Source organism: Lacerta agilis, chromosome 3 (genome assembly GCF_009819535.1).
Source record: "Lacerta agilis isolate rLacAgi1 chromosome 3, rLacAgi1.pri, whole genome shotgun sequence".
NCBI classification, from domain to species: domain Eukaryota; kingdom Metazoa; phylum Chordata; class Lepidosauria; order Squamata; family Lacertidae; genus Lacerta; species Lacerta agilis.
The window spans coordinates 70,603,641-70,624,576 of record NC_046314.1 but is presented as its reverse complement, the minus strand read 5'-3'; the positions used below and the strand labels follow the sequence as shown (position 1 = coordinate 70,624,576).

The window sequence follows — 20,936 nt, the reverse complement described above, 5'->3', positions numbered from 1 at the left end:
ATATTTTGGCGTCTGAGGCAGAAATGTCCTTAAGCACCACCCCTTTTGCTGGCAAGAAAAATGCAGCAATAATAGACAGTTTGCTGCCCTTTCATGACATACATCAAAAATCAACTTCCTGAGATGGCCTTCTCACACTGTCCAATGGTAGGACTGGCCCTGGCCCAGAATGACATACCAGCTTCTGTTATGAGGCCAATTTCATATTCCGGCTTTGTACGTGTGTGTGTGTGTGTGTGTGTGTGTGTGTGTGTGTATCTCACACACAACTCAAACTTGTAGTGTTGGACTATGTACACAGCCAATTTTACTGTACTATCTTCTGAGAAAGCTGCTTAGCAATATTGGTACCTCTGTAAGTGAAAGAGTCCCGGACGTCTTTTCAGAAAGATGAATGAACTGATCGGTTACGAGCTCACCCAAATTCATCTCTTTCACTCCACAATGGTGTGCTGTCAGAAGGGGCTGTGGTGAATTGCTGTGGCTAGAAGACCGTTAAGATTCCGGTACCACTCACAGACCGATAAAGGGGTCAAAAGGGGAGTCTGGCTGATGATAGTAGAAAGAAATATTCCAGAAGAGGTCTTGGAAAAGGCTGTGAACTGTGGAAGTTCACTCTCCCACTGTCACCAGCTATTAAAGAGGCCATTAATTAAAGAGCATCAAGCTCTATTGGATTCTGTGGCATGCAGATCCCATTAAGTATTTTCTAGCACCAGTAATGGAATCTTCAAAGGAAGGGATGAGGTCCTTTCAGGAACCTGTTGGAATACACCCAATATTTAAAGCACATTACTTCCCCCAAAGATTCCTGGGAAGTGTAACACCCATAACAAACTACAGCTCCCAGGATTCTTTGGGAAAAGTCATGTGCTTTAAATGTATGATATGAACACAGCCACAATGTGTTTGTTTACACACTTTGATAGTACACATGTGCATGTGTTTGTGTGAAAGGGTGTACACTTGTTGGTTTGCATAGCTCAGCCACAGGGACACCAACTGTAAACTCATTGATCATTACATATGAATGTAAGAATGTAAGAGTGTATAGCTCAGCTGTTTACGGAGGTACACTGATTGTATACTGGTTGAATGTAATATGTGAACACCTTTTAGGGCTGTGCTGGACTTTTGTATGCAATCATTTCTGAGGTGAAGTGAGGGGTGTACATTGGTCTGGTACTCCCCACACTTATTTTTCTTTTGATGTTTCCGGTAGCTCAAAGACTAAGATTCTCCTCCACTGCTTCTTGGTGTCATTTTTTGAGGTGTCTCCCCTCACTGTACGATTTATTTTCACATTCTTTTGACATGTATTGCCTGCCCATTAACAATGTTCTATGGGTGACACACACAAGATTCAAAACAATCAAGTGCATAGCAGTTAAAACAAAACCACCACCATCCATAAGATTGCATTTATTTTTTTACAATCAATACAAATACTCAACATAATCCATCACATAGAGAACTTGACAACCAAGGCCAGTACAAGGGATGACACTGCCTGAGGGGCCTCACTCTGCACCCCCAGGTGCTTAGAAACAACAACAACATTAACTGCTAATTAATTCTACCGTGGAAGTAGTTCTCTCCCTTTTCTTTCCTATTTTACAACATACATGCTAATTTATGTGGTTCTGGTTGAAGTGAATGCTTGTTTTGGTTTGGTCATGCTTGAAATGGGCCCTGTACATACAAAGTGACTCCTCTCTTTCAGTTTGCCACAGTGTAAGTGCAGGGCATTTTGACTCACAGGCCTAGACTGTGCACATATATAGCCTGATGGTCAGTAGACAGCTGTCAGGTCTGAAATGTGCTTCCTTCTATGGTCTGACAAAATCCACATTTGTTGACCTTATGGGCACAGCAATGGCTCATCTGTTTACTCATGCTTTGGCCTGCGGAGGCGGCCGTGGATAATGTCTACTTTATACCAGAGTTGTTGTTTTTTTTTTTCTTTCTGAAAAACTCGCAAAGACAAATATACTGAGGGGATGATCCCTCCCCGGGTAACACAGCACCTGCGCACAACGGTATCCCTGCGAGGCCATCAGAATCCTGTTTCTCTTCACCTTTGAGTACATGCATGGGCAGTGTGCCAGCAGTCCTTAGTGTGCACCACCAGTGAGGGGGAATCAGAAACAGGGAGGGTCTCTCTGCACATGGATATTGCACCTGTGCAGGGAAGGATTTTACCCATGACATTCTGGAAGTATTGATGTTATGCATCATCTTCATTTACTTTGTGTCGCAGACCTGAGTCCTTTTTAAACCAAACATGCTGTGGAGTCCATTGGGAATCTAAAACATGTAGAGGGGAAACAGCTATGAAGCAGCAAAAGGGAGAATGATGACATTTTCAAAACGTGTACATATTTTTGATTTAAAATAGTGACACTTCTTAGAGACAATGTCATTTAGCATCTAATAACCGAATCCTACAGAGATGGATATAATGCACTGAGAATACTTTCTCACACACCATGTGCAGTGCAGGTTAAAATAATTATTGTGACCCGACAAGTAAAGGTTAAGGAGAATGATTAAACTGAAAAGGTTTCTGGAAAGAGGAAAATAGGAAGATGTTCGTTGGACTTCCTCCCTTCATTCCCTTGATATATAATCAAGTGCCTACTGAACTAAATACAAAATGCCTTCACTAGCAATTATTTGGGCCAATTTGCAGGAACTTCTGAGTACTCCAGCACAGATCTCTGCTTTGTGGGGATAAGGCTACTAATGGCTACTAGTCATGATGGCTATGTGCTATTTTCTAGGCAGGGGCGTACAAAATGGGGGGCAAAGGAGGCGGTCCACCCCAGGTGCCACTCTGGGGGGGTGACAAGATGGCCCCTGCCTCCCCCCAGCTGTAGAGTGGCCGAGGGTGCACGCAGTCCATATGGGTGCCGCTCGTGTGGCGTCCGTATAAGCTGCCACTCTTGCGCGCCGTCCATACGGGCATCTCTATGGGCTGCCACACATGCGCTGTCGTATGGGATGCTGCACATGCGCAGTTCGTGTGGGATGCTCCGCCCCAAGTGCCGGAGAGGGTTCCTCTGCCACTGTTTCCAGGTTCAGAGATGGCAAGCCTCTGAATACTAGCTGCTAAGAAACAATAGTGAGAGAAGGCTATTACCCTCCTATTCTGCTCATGGGCTTCCCAAAGACATTTGGCTGGCCACCATGATCCTGGGTATATGGGTCTTTGGTCTGATACAGCAGAGCTCTTCTTGTTTTCTTAAATTCCTGTGCCTCTGATCTCATATTGTCTTTTCTAAGTGAAGCAGTAAACTGGATCAATAGGCGAAGCTCATAGACTTTCAACATTGATATGATGTATCTTAGCTGAAACAAAAAGCATGCCATGGATGAAAAATGCCCCAATAGTGGTAACATGAATCAATAAATTCATGTCACCATGATAAGCGCTGATAAATTCAACCTGCACTGCAGTGCAAACTCTGTGTGTGAAAGCATCCTTTATACAGCTGGAGAAGTCACGAGTTGACTCATGGAAGGGGCTCACAGCAGCAGTGGTATAAAAAAATAAAATTGTAAAAAACAAAACATAGTAATATGAATGCAGATCAGTCCACAGATGAATCTCATTCTGATAAGTGATTTTGGTGTGCAGACTTACCCAAGAGGAGTGAATCCCACTGAGCTCAGTAGAGCCTACTTCTGAGTAGAAATGCATAGAAGTTCACTGTTTGTGCTATGCATCTCCCTATACCACGACCAAATATGCTACCATCTTCTCTAATGTTTATTTTTCAATGCAAAACTACTTTTCCAACTAAGCAAGACAAAGTTGGTAAGAGAGAGAATATTCATAGGAGCAATTGCCATTGGTGAATGTAGAAACTGACTGAGGTCCACATTCCTCTCGTAGGAATGATGGTTTCCTTCAATCTATCTCAACAAAATTAAACCATTCTATGTTGTGCATATAACAGAGATATTTGTGTTGTCTCACAGTGACATCTAGTGATTGCTCCCATGATGAAGCAGCCATGCACTTTCCTGGGTGTTGTACTTGTCTTCCTTCCTTCCTTCCTTCCTTCCTTCCTTCCTCACTTACTCTGTTGTTTACCTTCTTTAAATCAGTGTTACATTTGCACCCTAACATTAACAATGAAAAAACAACGTGACTTTCTCCATTTAACAAAGAATTCTTTTTACCAAACCTGACTCCCTGACTGCAAAATTCATTGTAAGTTCCCGCCCCCCATGGATTGTATCTAATGAAGTGGTCCCACTCAAGTAAGGACTTCTACTTGGGCAACAGAAGTTCCCCTCTGTCTTCTCTTCATGCCCTCCATGCCTTCCCCCAAATCTTCTTCTGAAAGTTGGGGAAAACCCCAGAACAGATTTGGGGGGGGGGGCAAGTGAAGGAGAAGGAAGGGAAGTTCTGCTGCCCAATTGCAAGATATTACATTCTGTGTGAAAACGAAGACTTCAGGAAAACCCCATGACTCTTCTGTTACACATTGCCAGAGATACTCTGGCACAATATACTTTTCGTCCCAAGAGAAATCTGTAAAAACAGTTATCAGAGCTGCACAAAAGAAATACACGTGAAAGAGAAATGAATGCGGTGAAACTGAAGCATTTCACAGTTAAAATTGCCTGCCTACCATAACTTATTTTATTCCTTTTCCAGTACATAGACACCTAGGACTACTACCTCCTTTCTTTGCCCAATCTCTCGGGGAGAAGTATTTCCCATAATCCAGTGTTTATCTTCTTGCTTTTGTATTCAGGATTTTTTTTCCCTTAAAAAAAAATTCATGTGGGCTATTCTTCTCTTCCTAAAGAAAGACTCATTTGTTCACTTTGGGAGGTACCATCTGGTTTGAGTTTAGCTAGGAGTGGGGGGCAAAAGCTTTCAAACTGACAGCACAAAAGAAGCCCACAGCAACAGAGCTGTGGAAAGTGTGTTTGCCCAAACTGGCCCTAGCATTTTATTTCAGCCTAATCCGAAACACCTGCTATGGGGCTTGCACCTGGGCAGAGGGCAGTTGAACGGCTCGACCTCCTGACTGACGTCTTGCCGGTTTTTGAGATCTCTGCAGAATGGAATGTTTGCCCTCTGGTGGCAGTCAAAAGGAAACACTATGAATTTGCTGAGCGAAGGAAGACATACCTATGTAGTAGAGATATGGTGAAACGCTTTCTTTAAATATAAATCAGGACTAATGAATGCCCAGGATGAAATTCCACTTTACACATTTAATATTATAACAGCAGAATCCTATACACATCTGCTTATGAACAAGTTCCACTCAGCTCAATGGGCTTACTCCTTGGAAAGTCAGTAAGTATACAATTGCAGCTTATTTTAATTGAATGCGGATCTTGTTGAAATCTTAAGAGCAAGTTCACCATGAATGAAGTCACATTAATTTCAGAGGAAACTAAGTGCTGCTAACTTTGAATGGATCCAAGCCAGTCTCTCCAAAGTCTGCTACAGAGAAGCCAGGGATGTGTGCATGTTCTTTTGATAACATTTTCAATTATAGATGCCGTTTGTGTCTACAAGCAGAGTCTTGCAGAGCAGCGTCTTGGCCAGCTGCTGCTTAAAACAATTCCCTTTAAAAGTATCAACAAGACTTAAGATTTCATTGTCTAAACATGCTTCACAAAACTGAAATTTTTAAACATCAACTTCCCAAGCTGCATTATTCCAGATTCTTAAAATTTACAATATTTGGAATTGGATTTTAGTACAAAACACTCCCTTGCATATGGTGCAAAATTTTACAATCTTTCAAATACAAAGCCCTATGGGGTTGTTGTTGTTGTTTTTAAAGTCCAGTAGTGTGAAATGTGGGTAACAGATAAATACCAGTGAATTGATCAAACAGTGAAATTTCTCTGCACTAAATTGTGTGTTTAGTTTACCTATGAAAGGGGGGTGGGATACCACACACATAGCAAAATGTGATTTCCCTCTTCAGTCTGGAGTGTAGCCATCAGTCCCCTGGGACCATCTGTTCAAATCTAATACTTTTCTCCTGTTACTGTTTTCATCCTGCCACTACTTAAGGAAAATACGGAGAGAATAGCATTCCTTTGGGGAGGGGGGAAGGAATATGTTGGTGGCACTACATCCTAGCAGAAGACTGTCTCTTTGTCCTGTGGGGCAAGGGGGCTACCAGAAAACAGGTCACTTCTACTCAAACAGATGAGGACAATTTTGCCGAAAATCTGATATACGTTTGTGGGTAACTCTTAAGCAACAGCAACTGTAAAAGTTCTTACGCATATGGATTCATTCAGCATACCACACAGCTTTCTTTAGATTGCTTAGGGAGGGCTTCCCAAATTTTGATGCACGAGGCTCCAATCTTACACTCAGAATAAAAGGCATATATTTTCTTAATCAGTTCCTCAAACACGGTCCTGCCTGGTCAGGTGTCAGTAATTGGCATCCTTGGGGAGTTGCCAGGACTCCAGTGCCCCAATAGTGGGTATAGTGCAAATATATTTCCCCAGCCAAGGCCTGCCCTGGGCCTCCCTTTTTAAAAAATAAAAAATAAAAATGCAGCACCCAGCACCATTTTAATTTCCCTCAATATACAGAAACAATGCTCCAAGGCATTGTGGGAAAATAAAATGGTTGCCCCACATTGAGGATTTCAGTTTACATTTCCCACAATGCCCTGCGGCATCAAGGGCATTGTGGGGAATGTTAAATGCTGGCCGCCATTGAAATGGCCCTGGAAGACATCCATGTTGTAACTGCAGAACATATTGTCTAGCCTTCTCCATCAGTTAAGGCTCAGGGATGGTTCTCTGATAACTGGGTGATGCTTCAAGGCTTCTTCCATGCCTTTCAACAGGTTGAAATCCCAGAACAACCTTATTCCTTCCCTTGATTTGCTGTCAGCTCTTTGAGAAGGGGGTGATACTTTGGGCGTGTCAGAGGTGAGGTGGGATCGTTACAAGTTGAAGCAGCAATTCCCGAAGTGTTTCATGGCACCTTGCTGAACCAGACATCAAACTAGTGTTGCGGGCAAGTATATGCTTAAAGCAAAAACAGGTGTGTTTTTTGTTTACTTACTTACTTAATTTATAGGCTGCCCTTTGCCCAAATATCACAGGGTGGCTTACAGCATAAGCTGTAAAGAATGTCTATAAGCTTACCATAACACCATAATGCCAAGGTGGGATGATGGGAAAATGAAGGACAAATGACAGGGTGGGGAGAGAGTTCTGTTGTCACTGACATATCTAGCTTGTTATCAGTGGAAACAATTTTACTGGCACTCTCCAAACCCAATGCTTTCTAGGAGGGAGCAGTTTTGCAAGTGTGACATTTATGTCTAAGGAAGATGCCAGGATTGGTGGCAGCGGGTGGGGGCTCCTTCACAACTGACAAGTCTAGCTTGTCGTCAGAAGGAATGATTGTCATGAATCCCCTTTCATGATGCTTCCCACCACAAAATCAACTTTAAAGGTGCTGCCTTGTAGAGATCCTGCTTTGCCTCTGACAAGCACCAAATACCCGCTACACATTCTCAAGATTCATATGAATCCAGTATATACCCATGGTAAACATGTGTTTACAAACGGGTGTCTACAGCAAAAATGATCACGGACACAAGGAAAGAACTACTGAAGCCAAGGGCTAAAATAAAGACCTGGATGTGCATAGCTGGGTTTAAACTAAGCAAGGAACTCCCAGAAACTAATTTTCCTGTGACTGCATGTTTCTTCTCCAGGGCATCGCTTTCATGCCTGCAGTTTTCAGACTAATTGCCCAGAAAACACATGGGGAGATTTGTAAGTGATTCCGTTTTCATCCACCCCAGAACTGTGGAAGCCATCTTTGCAAGAAAACCACTCCAGCTATTCCTCTGGAGTATGGCAGGATTTGTGCTGCTCAGGTAAAGCCATCGTCTGTCCTTTGCCACACACCTTTGTTCCTGACACCTGTACAACACCTCTGGGCTCCTGTGAACTCAGTTCCTCTTCTGATTTGCAATAAAGCTAGCAAGTTAGCTTTCTTGTTTTGGTTCTGTTTGATAATTCCCAAATAGATTTGTTAACTGTACTTCTTCCTTGTATCTCTCGCTGGTATGTAGGTTCTCTTTCATATTGCTATCTTTAAAAACTAATTTTAATAATTCCACCTCCTCTATTTTTGTTGTCTTTCTTTGGCTAAAGCCTTGAGTGCTGAATCTAGTTCCTAACTTATTGGTTCCTGCTACCGACTAACTTGGTGGCCTTGAGGATCAGAGAAAAAAGAGCCTGGTGACATCCACTAAGGTTCTGGGAGTCTTCTGGCCCAGACTTATTGGAGTGGTGGCAGTGGTCTACCTTGCAGGGTCGATTTTTGACCCTGGTCGTTTGGGTGCTGCTAAACCAACAAGGGTTTCCTTCCAGGATGTTGGGAGCTGTTCCTTGACACCATGTTCAAAGTGTGCAAGATGAATGATACTGTGCTCTCACTTTCTTCTGAGCCGAAGGAAGCCCCACTCCTCCTTCTCCACTCATACAGCTTTGAGGGTGTATCTGCATGTATCTGCTTAGGTGACGGAGTGTGGGTTGTGGTCCTACGCGTGCCATTTGTCTTGGGCTGGAGATGGGATTGAGGGACTGAAAACTGGAAGGAACGGCACGAGCCACATCCTGCAACCACTTTACATGCTGAAGCCCTTGATGGCAGGGAATGCCAAATGGAAAGCAGCTGCCTGCATAGTACTCAGAGCATTTGCCAAAAATTCCCATTGTGGGTGGCTTGTTTCAGAACAAAGAATCCTTCCTTGGGAGGTCCATTAAAAAAAAAAATCAGATTACAGTAGAAGGGAGCTGCTAGTGACCAGGGAATTTCTGCCCCCTCTATCTTCAGCTCCCATAAAGAATGCAAATAGTTATGACAGATTTGTACCAGCCAATGTATACATGGTATTTTTCCTACCATGAGACCACATTCCTCCCCCATCAGTCTATTACTCCTTTGCCAGCTTCAGTCCTCCAAGCAACTTGGAACACTCCTTTCTCCACCAAACCATGGCAAGCTGTGCTTTAAAACTACAATACGACTAATCAGGAGCGACTTAGCTTTACAAGTTATTTTGAGTTACAGGTGGGTAGCCGTGTTGGTCTGCCATAGTCAAAACAAAATCGAAAATTCTTTCTAGTAGCACCTTAGAGACCAACTGAGTTTGTTCCTGGTATGAGCTTTCGTGTGCATGCACACTTCTTCAGATAACAAGAAGTATCTGAAGAAGTGTGCATGCACACGAAAGCTCATACCAGGAACAAACTCAGTTGGTCTCTAAGGTGCTACTAGAAAGTTATTTTGAGATTACAAACACACGCATCCACCTACATGCACACACAAGTGTGAGATACAGAAGAAATTCAGTCTGGTCTGCATGCTGATGAGAACCAACCTCACCCATGCTTTCCAAAACAATATACACAGTATACTTCCCCCATTTACACTTCCCTGGATTTTGTGATGCAGGTTTCCAGTCAAATGCCTCCCCCCCCCCCCAAAGTGTACAGTAGGGAGAAGCGTGCATTAAAATGCGTATATTCATGGAAATTACATACAAAAATACGTAAAACTCGGGGGAAATGCATGCAGAAATATCTGTATATTAGGCAAAATCCCAAACCAAAATGGGTTTATGAGTGCTAAAATGCTGGCGAATGTTTTTGAGGACTTTAAAGAAAAATTGCAAACTGATGAAACAATGATGAATAAAATTTAAGAGTGGGGAAATGAGAAACTGAGAGAAACTTAAAGGGGACAGATTAGTCCATATCTAACACACTTACTTGCACACACAATCAGCGCTGTAAAAGGAGCAAATTTATTCCTGTGGGCATTTTAAAGGGATTTATTTCAGAGGCTTCAGGAGACTCTGGTTTCCTTGTGAATTTGCATGCTGTCAAAGAGCAGTGGAAGGCGCTTCCTTGTCCCAGTTACTATAATGCTATTTCTCCAACAAGACCAATGCCGTTCTGTTTTCTTCCCCTTTTGCTGCATTCCATTGCACTGGCAGAATAGCAATAGAGAGTTTGTGTGCCCATCATATGATGCTGGGCAATTCTTGACAGGAGTCAAAATTATTTCAAATTGTTTTCACTCTTCCCATTAGCAATGTACAGAAAAGGTAGGTAATTTTAGATTCTAAACATGTCCCTGGAGTTTTTTTGGAGGGGTTGTGTCTTCAAAACAAAATGAAACACCCAAATCATATTTTTTTTACATACAGTGTAAAAGGGCGACACCTGGTGGCTTTGTTTATGATCGTATTCTATATTCCCCCTGGTGGACTGACAGTCAGTGTAGTGTCAATACTGATTTTTTTTGGATTTTTTTTCTGTTGTTATTTTAATTTGTTTCTTGTTTGTAACGGTTATATTAAGGAGGGGCCAGAACCTAATGCTTGACTACAGATTTGCATTCAGAAGGTCCCATTTTCTTTCCCTTGCATTTCCCGGGAGGCCCCTGGGAAAGAGTCTGCTGATTCCAGGGGGTTTAAAACTATGGATATTTTAATCAGTTCATGTCTTCTTCTTCTTCTTCTTCTTCTTCTTCTTCTTCTTCTTCTTCTTCTTCTTCTTCTTCCATACATTTACACTCCACATTTTTCCCTTATCAGAACTCAAGGTGGCTTACTGATAAAATAGAAATAGCTAAAAACATGGGGGTGGGGAAAGCAATCATTTTCAAAACATAAACATTAATAGAATGTTCTTGTCAATTTTGCATGTGTTTATTCCTAAATCCATGTTCCCTCCTAAATCTGCAACTTAAAAAAGATCTGCAGTTAGATTTCCATTTGGGTATGTTCATCAGTATATAGTTTTGAACATATCTACCAAAAAATATGTATTTTTGTTACTAACGTTTTATTTTTATTTTATTTTATTTTTTAAAAAAATAAACAAATAATTTCAAGTCTCACAATCTCCCTCTCTTCTTCCCTGCCCCATAGACATAGACCTGTCATACCTTTCGGAACTTTCCAGTGTTGTACAAAAATTCTGTAATGTTACCATGCCCACATTTAATCCCCCAAACCATCCCTTAACTGACTCCACATCCCTCATCTCTTGTTCTTTTCCTATCTCACTACGTATGTAAGCTCCCAACTAAGAAGATAACCAGGAGAAAGGATCAGCTAACCAATAAAAGAACCAAAAACAAGATATAACAAAACAAGAGAAAAGAAATAGGGATGAAGAGAAAAGGGGGTGAAACAACCACCCAAATTTCCATGTAATAAAGATGATTAATGCATGGGTCCCTGTGATACACCTTTATATTAAAAAAAAGACCTTTGTTTTCCTATCACATGACACAGGAAGCCAAACTAACAAACCTTGGCTATAACTTTTGGTTAGAAAGGAGAGAGCTTAACCATGACCCCAGAGTTGGATGACACCTTAAGCCAAACTTTAGGTTTAACTGAGTGTGGCAAGGAAATAGACATGACCAGGAGGGAACTAAGCCATTGTAAGCATCTCCTTGGAAGCCTACATGTCTACGTAGTCCTGGTAAGTTTGGCTTACCGTGTCAAGCAAACTAGGCCAACATGCAGAATCTATGGATTCTTGCCCTATTACTATGAATGTGTTTTCTTTTTAAATTTGATATCATTTTTTTCACAACCTGACCAGAGGTGAAATGACCATTAGGAGGAGCACAGAGAGGGGAAACACCATGGTGAGACCCTACCTGCCCGCAGACTGTCTTTCCAAAGTGGTGCATGCTCTAGTTATCTCCTGCTTGGACTACTGCAATGTGCTCTATGAACCTTTGAACGTGACCCGGAAACTACAACTAATCCAGAATGCAGCAGCTAGACTGGTCGCTGAGGCCATATAACACCGGCCCTGAAAGACCTACATTGGCTCCCAGTATGTTTCCAAGCACAATTCAAAGTGTTGGTGCTGACCTTTAAAGCCCGAAATGGCTTCAGCCCAGTATACCTGAAGGAGCGTCTCCACCTCCATCGTGCAGCCTGGACACCGAGGTCCAGCTCCGAGGGGCTTCTGGCCATTCCCTCACTGAGAGAAGTGAGGTTACAGGGAACCTCCCATCAGAAGTCAAGGAAATAATTACTACCTGACTTTTAGAAGACATCTGAAGGCAGCCCTGTTTAGGGAAGCTTTTAATATTTGATGAATTTTAATATTTTTCTGGAAGATGCCCAGAGTGGCTGTGGAAATCCAGACAGATGGGCAGGGTATAAATAAATTATTATTATTATTATTATTATTATTATTATTATTATTATTATTATTAATGCACCTGTAACAGTGAAACTGGACACCTTCATCTGCCCCACCTGCAATAAAACATGTCTCCTCCATATCGGACTCTACAGCCACAGAAAACGCAGTCACTCTCCAATGGTTTGACTTTAACCCTGAAAGTACACCCTTCAATTGTCTCCCGAGACAGATGGATGCCAACAACAACAATGAGCTTCCTCTTCTCTGGAAGGGTCAGGCTGGGGAGGCGGTCTCCACCATTCCTCCTCTGCCCAGTCCCTGACACATTATATAACATAGTTTCAACTGGAAGCTGCTTTGCAATGTTCAGGGGGAAGCAAAATCTGAAGGATAACTAAGTTCTGATTCATACAATAGTCCGTGAGCAGAGATCAAGTCAGTTTGAATTAAGATCCACAAAGAACAAATTCCTCAAGCATCCATAATTTAAAAAGGCCATCCTACTTACCGGTAAATATCAAAACTGCTGAAATTGCAAGACACAGGAAACATTATGGCTCCATCAATGTATTGATACACAGAGTGGCTGGGGAAACCCAGCCAGATGGGTGGGATATAAATGATATTAATAATAATAATAATAATAATAATAATAATAATAATAATAATAATAATAATAATAATAATAATAATAATGAAAAGCTATTTGTATTCCAAGAGACAATGCAGGAGACAGGCAGCCCTCCTCAGATCTTGCAGTAAACCTCATACTTCATCTTTGCTCCTAGTTTGCTTTTGGCTAAACACTCTTCAAATCTTCTGTCCATTTCTTGGTTCTGAGTCTCTGAGAACAGGCTTTTCCAGTCACTGACAGATCCTGCAAACATTTAAGATAAATGAATAGTTTTAACATAAATTCAGAAGGCATTTTATTAAGCTGGAGTCTCTTCAGTGGGGTGGATTTGCAGCAATGGCCTCCGAGACACACTGTCACTGCCACTTGCAGGAAAAGGGAGTGGATGGCCAAGACAGCAGCAAAGTTAATGCAGAGTGATGGCAGTCTTTCACGAAGGAACTTTTCATTGCAACTAAGTCAAAATTAACTTTAAAGGGGGACAGTGCATTGGTTCTCGCATCACAATAGGGTAGACAGTTATGCAATGTCAAAAGAAGTGGATTCGCATACATTTGAATAGAAATACATCTCACCAGATTGGCTTGTGTGCTCTTTAAACCAACCTTGGACCGGACAGCTCTCAAACAGAGGACACCTTTAGCTAGAGAACAACTAGGGAAAGCTCTTCAAAACAGATCACAGTCTTCTGCAAAGTAGGACTCATGGACATCCTATTCCACAATTTCCAAACCATCTCTTGTGGGATGTATTTCCAAGTGATATTTGAAAAATCACCATTTGTTTCTCTTTTAAAATGTATTTTCCAATTTATCTACTTCTGACACCAAAGTAGGAGACACAAAAGACAGGACTGCCTGATGGTGTGAGGGGGACCTTGGTATAGTTCCTTCTGATGGATGCCTCCCATGCCAAGTCACCCATATAACATGGGTGCCCTCTTAGCTCCTGGAAACAGGGGGCAGAATCAATCATTGTGGGAAATTTAAGTGGTGGCTCCCAGTTGCTCCGTGCTGCCCAATACCAGAAGAAATATGTGGACAGGAGAATCCAGAGCTGGCATTAGAAGGGGGTCCCAATGGGGCATGAGCAAGTTCCCAAAGATGCTGCATGCTGATACCAGAGACATGATGATGGGAGCTTTTTCTCCATCATAATCCTCAACAACCTCTGAGCTGATTTTATTCAATCAAACATGTATTCCTATTCCTTTACCCTGTGTTCTTGGATGGTAATACAGAATGGTAACTTGCCTTGAAATCACAGGTCTGAACTGAAATATAAACCTTGCTAGCTAGCCTTTGTGACATCCCTGCTTTACAAAAGCATGCACAAAAAATAGCTTGATAAGTAACTGTACATAGTTGTGATCACTTAGCAGACAACTGTTAGTGAACAATCTTATTAACCCCTACCATACCCTAGAAATTTACCTTTGCGGAAAAGAACGTCTCCAAATGCTCCATGAGTTTCGTTAGCTTTCTGCTTCATAGCTTTGAAGCTGCATTTTTCTACAACACTTTTAATTTCTTCTTCAGTCACAGAAAACCCAAAGAATTTAGCTATTTGTTGCAATCCTGAATGTTGGTCCTTTTGTTTTTTCATAAACAAGAGAGAGCACATTGCATATGTCAGAAGCATTACATCTATAGTGGAGTAAAAGTAATGTGTCTGTTAAATTAACCCAACATCATCTACTACTCAGTAGTCCAAAGATTTCACTACCATTTTGTCAATCTCATTTAAATACCTATTTAGGGCTATTTTTTCAGCTAGCTGTTTTTTCCCTTTCTTTTTGTTATATTTTTAAATAACATTACTTAAATAATATAAAAATAAAAATGATGTTTTAAGGTGGAGACCAATGTCATATAAAAAGAAACTCACTCAAGTGGGTTCTTCAGCTGTGGTATCAACCCTGCTGACTCCTGGCCTTGCAATAGTGACAGGTGTACAGTGACCTAGGTATCCCTTGAGATTTATTCTAGCCTAATACATGCTTTTGCTTTCAAAACTCTGGTCAGAAGAAACCATCTCTTTGGCTTAGATGCCAGCGTAGGCCACAAGTGTACACAACAACTGTGTTATAAGCATTTCAGAAATCAGTGAGACATGGAATGGCATGTCCATACGCAGTACGCACTCATCACAGACAGGACATTCACGTATAAAGTGTCCTTTTGCATTTATCGCTTTGACAGCAGTTCACAAAGAAACCCAGTTTTTATATCCCTGGGGCTAATGTTATCCTCACCTCCTTAAGTTCTTCGTAACATATGCCCATGACATTTTCATCATCAATGAACTTGTCCCATTCTGAGACATGGTCAAAGTAGGAGCCCCAACACACTGGATAAAAAGGAGAGGAGAGCTGCATGATATCAACATTTTAAAGCTTATCATTATAAGCAAATTCAGCTATACAAATTAGAATTGCTGGGGGAAGCAGCACTGTTTCCCACAACGAAAACATCAAAGTAGAAACTATACAAATTTGGGGAGCATTTCAGCAGTTTTTCCTTTTTGTTTGGGTGTTTAAGAGGTTCCTAGCTGTTTCCTGTTGGTGCGCAGAAGCCAGTAGCTTTATTTTTCTACTTTTCTCCCAAATAACTCAGACACAGCATTTTATGTCATTCTGGGTGGAAAGAATGTGCAACCCACCACTACCCTATCAGAGTAAGCTCGCCAAAACATCTTCACCATTTTTGTGGCATCATCCCTGATTTCTTCCATGCCCAGAGCCCCCTAGAATTCACACATACACCCTAGATCCTTAATGCAAAATCTGTTTGAGAACTTTAAGTTCACTGCTAGCATACATACATAAACTCACCTACACACACATGTGGGAACTCTCATTGGGCTGGCATTCCCATACGTGAGAACATGGGTGTTTTAAGAATGCATGTACATGCATGGCTGGCATGGACTGGCTGGATGCACAGGAGTGGTGGGAGTCACCAGCTGGTGAACCTCCAAGTGATGACAGCTCAGAGCCAGGGGATTGGTGGTGGGACAATGATGAGTTGTCAGAGGGAGAAGAGGGAGCAGGCTGGGAAGAGGGGTTGTCAGAAGCTGAAGAGGGGAAAGGGTTGAGTGAGCAGGAAGAGTCTGGGGCAGAGGGCAGTCCAGAATCAGAGGCAGAAGTGGAGACTGGAGAGGAGAGGCATCAAGAGGCAAAGAACAGGCAGGCTGCTGAAGAATCCAGGGGGTCTCCCCCTGCTGCTGCAACTTGGTCCCCTCCCCTCTGGTCTCCCAGAACCCACAGCGGTATGAAGAGGGCAGAGTAGAGACAGGCAGGATGTTGGAGCCTCAGATTGCTTGGGAAGGAATTGGGGGGAGGAGTCTTAGGCAGCTGCAGGAAGGTCCGGGACCTTTAGTCCTTGCAACTGCCTCATTGGGGCATGATCTAACGGGAAGAGTTGCTGTGCTCACTAGACCTGAGCTGTTTTGTTTCTTTGAATAAAGAGTTAACTTCACTGGCACATTGTGCGTTATTGCTGACCTGCTCCCAATACCAGCCCTGACAATATAGGATTTAAAACGTTGAAACCAGCACATTGGAATTAGCTTAGATATGAACTAGCAAACAGCACAGCTCGTAAAGTCTAGGGTCTGGACACCGAGGTCCAGCTCCGAGGGCCTTCTGGCAGTTCCCTCACTGTGAGAAGTGAAGCTACAGGGAACCAGGCCAAGGGCCTTCTCGGTAGTGGCGCCTGCCCTGTGGAACACCCTACCATCAGATGTTAAGGAAATAGACAGCTATCTGACTTTTTGAAGACATCTGTCTAGGGAAGTTTTAAATGTTTGATGTTCTATTGTGTTTTTAATATTCTGTTGGAAGCTGCCCAGAGTGACTGGGGAAACCCAGCCAGATGGGCGGGGTATAAATAAATAAATAAATAAATAAATAAATAAATAAATAAATTATTATTATTATTATTATTATTATTATTATTATTATACATGTGGCCAAAGGTTAGCATCCAACAGAAATTATGCCGCTAGATTCTGGAGTAATTGATGTTGCTGGCCCATCTTCAAAGCCCCAGGTAAAAACACACTATAGTAGTCAAGTCAAGTGGTTATCATACGTTGGAGCCAACTGCTAGGGGCCAAGGTCCCTTCGCCCCCCCCATAAAATATTTGAGGTGGCCAGCTCCCACCCAGAGTTGATGGACATTTCCATTCAAATTGTGTCTGTGTGCTACATCTTGAGGTTGATTGTGCAGGGTGGGGCTTACCTGCCCCTCCCCAATATTGTATTCAAGTTGGCATCCTTCTTTCCATAGCATTCATGACCGTGTCTAGGTCCTAAGTCTCTGGAAAAGGATGAAGCTGGCATATTAACCAGAGCTGATAGTACACACTCTCTGCTTCTGCTGCCACCTAGATATCAAAATGGGGTGCTGGATCCAGAACCTCTTACCATACAATGAACTACTCTTGCATATATATTTTTGAAATTTGCTGTAAAATAAAAAGGATACCTTTTCCATTCATAAAATTTGTGAAATATGCATCCCATGTTGCATTAGGAAAGGCAGAAAAATTATTGTTGAAATGAAAATAAGACACTATTGTATCTTTGGGATTCCGAGTCAGCGCCAGTATCTGAAAAATGAAGATAGGATTCATGCTTTAAGATTGTGCTCTTAATGCTCTGAAATAACGTTTAAGTGAATGCTGCAGTAAAGCAGTCTTAGCTGAAAGACTATAAGATGTATGTACTCACCTTGGCTTTACTTTTGAAAATAGATTTGGGTAGTAAATGAGGAGGGAGGTGAGTTACTATGATCCTTCTGGAAGGTAATTTCGTCATCCTCTTAAATAAGATAGGAAGTAAACACTGTGGTCAATTTTGAATTTAATCAGTTCATTTCTTCATTACATTGTGGTAAGAATTGCAATGGAAACATTTCCTTCCAGATCTTTCACTAGATCTATTTTTATTTTATTTATTTCATCCCTAGCCTGCTTGGTTCCTATATGTCTACATAACACACAAAGCGCTCTTCCCAATTCTGATTTTCAAGAACAGCCACCACTTTTCTGGGAAACATTTTTTAATACATGTATGTGTCATGTGGTAAATACAACTCTTTGATTGTGTGCACAGTTATCAGTATTTTACAGTTACTTTTTTAAAAACCTGGTCTTAAAGAATGATGGATAAACTGCCAACTGACCAGGAAAAAGGAAAAAGAAACACGATGATGAGCTAGATTTCTGGAACTGGCAGATTTCTCAGCTTACAGAACAGTTTATTTGTCTTGCTGTTAATACAAATGACACAGTGAAATCAACATCTGCAAGGGGAAAGTGCATCCCCAATCTAAACCAAACAAAAATTGCAAACCCTCTTCCAATGACTCCAGGTGAGGTTGTACCTCCCTGGTACATGTTGTTATTATGCTCCGTGTCTTCAATCTACTCTTAGGCTAAAAAGAAGAAGGCCTTTTAACAGTCAGAGATGGGGATACATGCGACTGTACCGTGAAATGACATGAAACAAGTTCAAAAAATAAATACAGAAATAAACTTGCCTCAGAGACACTGTGTCCATTAGGCCATGAATACTTTGGCTTGGCCACCTATACCCCTCAGGATGATGCTACCTGGCCAACTACTACCAAGCCGTGGCTTTTTACAGTTAAAAATAGGGGAGAAGACAGAAACTGGCCACCTCATCGAAATATTACCCCTCTCACCCCAAAGTGATGCAATTCCCCCCCACACACACACACACAAAATATAAGTAAAATCTCCATGGAAGGTTTTCCCCAGACACCAAAATGTGCTGGGAAAAGCATTAAGGCAGATCCCCACTGTACATTTAAAATATGTTCAATGCACATTTGTAACCCTCACAGAGCTACAATTCCCAGCAACAAACAATTCCCAACTATAACAAGCTATAGTTCTCAGGATTCTTTGAGGGAAGTCATGTGCTTTAAATGTGTGGTGTGGCTCTGCAGTAAGTTGAACAGATAAGTTGAACACCCAAATAATTGGAAAGACCAACTTGTGTGCTACTGGTTGACATGGGCTCGTCATGTATGGAGAAAGGCCAATGTTATTTCCCTCTAGCATAGGAATCCAAATGTCTGCTCCTTGGGTGACAGAGTTCTGCACACCATTCAAGGGGGTCTGATGCTTCCTAAACTCATTTTTAAAAAGAGTGGTTCTCCTAGACAATGAGCACTACCTGTCTGCTTTTCAGAGACTAATTAGTGTCAGTGACGTGCTGATTGCAGTTGAACTAACCTTGATGGCATCTAGATTCCCAAACTCAAGACGTGGAGGCACTGCCAATTCCTCTTCAATTGCCATTCTTCTTTTAGATTCCTCTTCTGTATATTTCCCAGCCCTGAATTCCAAGTCACGTAGCATGGCTTCAAGCCAGTTTGTACCTGAATGAGATGCAAAATGTCTGGGGTATGTGCTTCATGCTTTTTTTTAAATATCTTGCTCATGAAAATCCCTGCTGCTCAAGGACACTGTCCACAAACAAAGCTTGCTGATCAGAAGGTCGGCGGTCCGAATCCCCGCGATGGGGTGAGCTCCTGTTGCTCAGTCCTAGCTCCTGCCCACCTAGCAATTCGAAAGCATGTCAAAGTGCAAGTAAATAAATAGGTACCGCTCTGGCAGGAAGGTAAACGGGGTTTCCATGTGCTGCTCTGGTTCGCCAGAAGCAGCTTAGTCATGCTGGCCACATGACCCAGAAGCTGTACGCTGGCTCCCTCGGCTAGTAACGCGAGATGAGCACCGCAACCCCAGAGTCAGACACACCTGGACCTAATGGTCAGGGATCCCTTTACCTTTACTCATAAGTTATTATTAAATTGGCATTTAAAAGACAAAATTGTTAAGGGTGTAAGGATGTAAAGGTAAAATGGGCCCAAGACTTCAGATATACAATAGAATTAGAGAAATGGGAAAATCTTTGGAAATATTATATCAAATTTACAGCCTGCTATTTAACTAAAGAAAACTTTTTTAAAATGATGTATAGGTGGTACCTCACTCCATCAAAATTGGCGAAAATGATAAAAAAACAGTAGTAAGTACTGGAGATGTAACCATAAGGATGGGAATCTATTCCACATGTGTCTTTAGAAAGCATTCCAGACCCCCACCCTCCTAGAACCTGGCGAGTGTTGAAAGTAGGAGAGTGGAGGGCTCAGAAGCAAAGAGCCCTCAGCACCACTGGTAGAACAGATGATGAACGAGGAAGTGGGAGAGAAGGGGAGGAGAGATTTACTCGGGGCAACGCCATTATTCCAAGAGGCTGCATTCCCAAGCCTCTCTCTGTAAACGTTGAATAAAAGGCAGATGGTAAGAACTTTTCTTTGTCTTATCCATTCCTGGCAACCTGCCACGGGTGTTGGTTCCTCTGCCTCCTGACAGTAATGGAATTATTAATGGTCAGACATGAATGTGTAGTCTGGGGGTGAAGCCAAATCAGACAGTTCTCCATTTTTTAGTATATAAATAGGGAGAGTCATATAAGTACTACTTCCGTGACTCCTTCCTCATCATGGTTGGGCTATTTAGATTCATTGACTATATGTAAATGCACCTATGTAATTTCTTTTTTATACTGAATATGTTCCAAAGTATGGTTATGTTCTTCATATACTGCCTTTCAGAAGACATTTTTGTTAAGGTAGAAAAGATGGCTACTCACCTGTTTTAGGATATCCTGCCAGGATCACATCATCCATTCTGGCCTCAAAGGTTTCAAGAGCTTGGAAATTTTCAAGCTTGCAAATAGCAAGAGGATACAAAATCCCTTTATAAGTAAATAGCTTATCTTCTGGAGCTAGCTTGTCACCATCAGCCAAAAACTTTTCCAGAATTTCAATACGTTTCCTGTTCATGGTCATCTTTGTATCTGATGGGATGGACACTTGATGAAGACTGAGATTTGAGCTATTCTGCCCAAACAGATAAATGTTGATCAGAACAAAGTTAATATATTGCCAAGAGTACGATTCCTATCTGGTGATGCAGTTCACAGTGTAAAGTTACTGTTTAACCAAGATGCCTGTAAAGTACCTCTAGCCTTTGTATTTCTCATTCCATGTTC

The 20,936-nt window shown here is 41.9% G+C and overlaps 1 protein-coding gene across 1 annotated transcript; it reads right to left on the bottom strand.

The window, feature by feature from the left end:
• Positions 1-12,956: 12,956 nt before the first annotated feature.
• LOC117043945 (sulfotransferase 6B1-like) lies at positions 12,957-20,783 on the bottom strand. The gene is made up of 7 exons (XM_033144213.1): positions 20,535-20,783; positions 19,112-19,257; positions 17,580-17,669; positions 17,335-17,458; positions 15,099-15,193; positions 14,278-14,434; positions 12,957-13,087 (listed from the first exon to the last, which is right to left on the bottom strand). The coding sequence occupies exons 1-7, from the start codon at positions 20,731-20,733 to the stop codon at positions 12,957-12,959; spliced, it is 942 nt and encodes a 313-aa protein (XP_033000104.1). The 5' UTR covers positions 20,734-20,783.
• Positions 20,784-20,936: the final 153 nt, after the last annotated feature.

Excerpts from the sequence above, each read along its gene's own strand:
- LOC117043945 (XM_033144213.1), bottom strand. The coding sequence starts at position 20,733 with ATGACCATGAACAGGAAACGTATTGAAATTCTGGAAAAGTTTTTGGCT. Across the intron at positions 19,258-20,534 it reads GGCAGGATATCCTAAAACAG|GTACAAACTGGCTTGAAGCC; the intron begins GTGAGTAGCCAT and ends CATCTCATTCAG. Across the intron at positions 13,088-14,277 it reads AGACGTTCTTTTCCGCAAAG|GATCTGTCAGTGACTGGAAA; the intron begins GTAAATTTCTAG and ends AAATGTTTGCAG.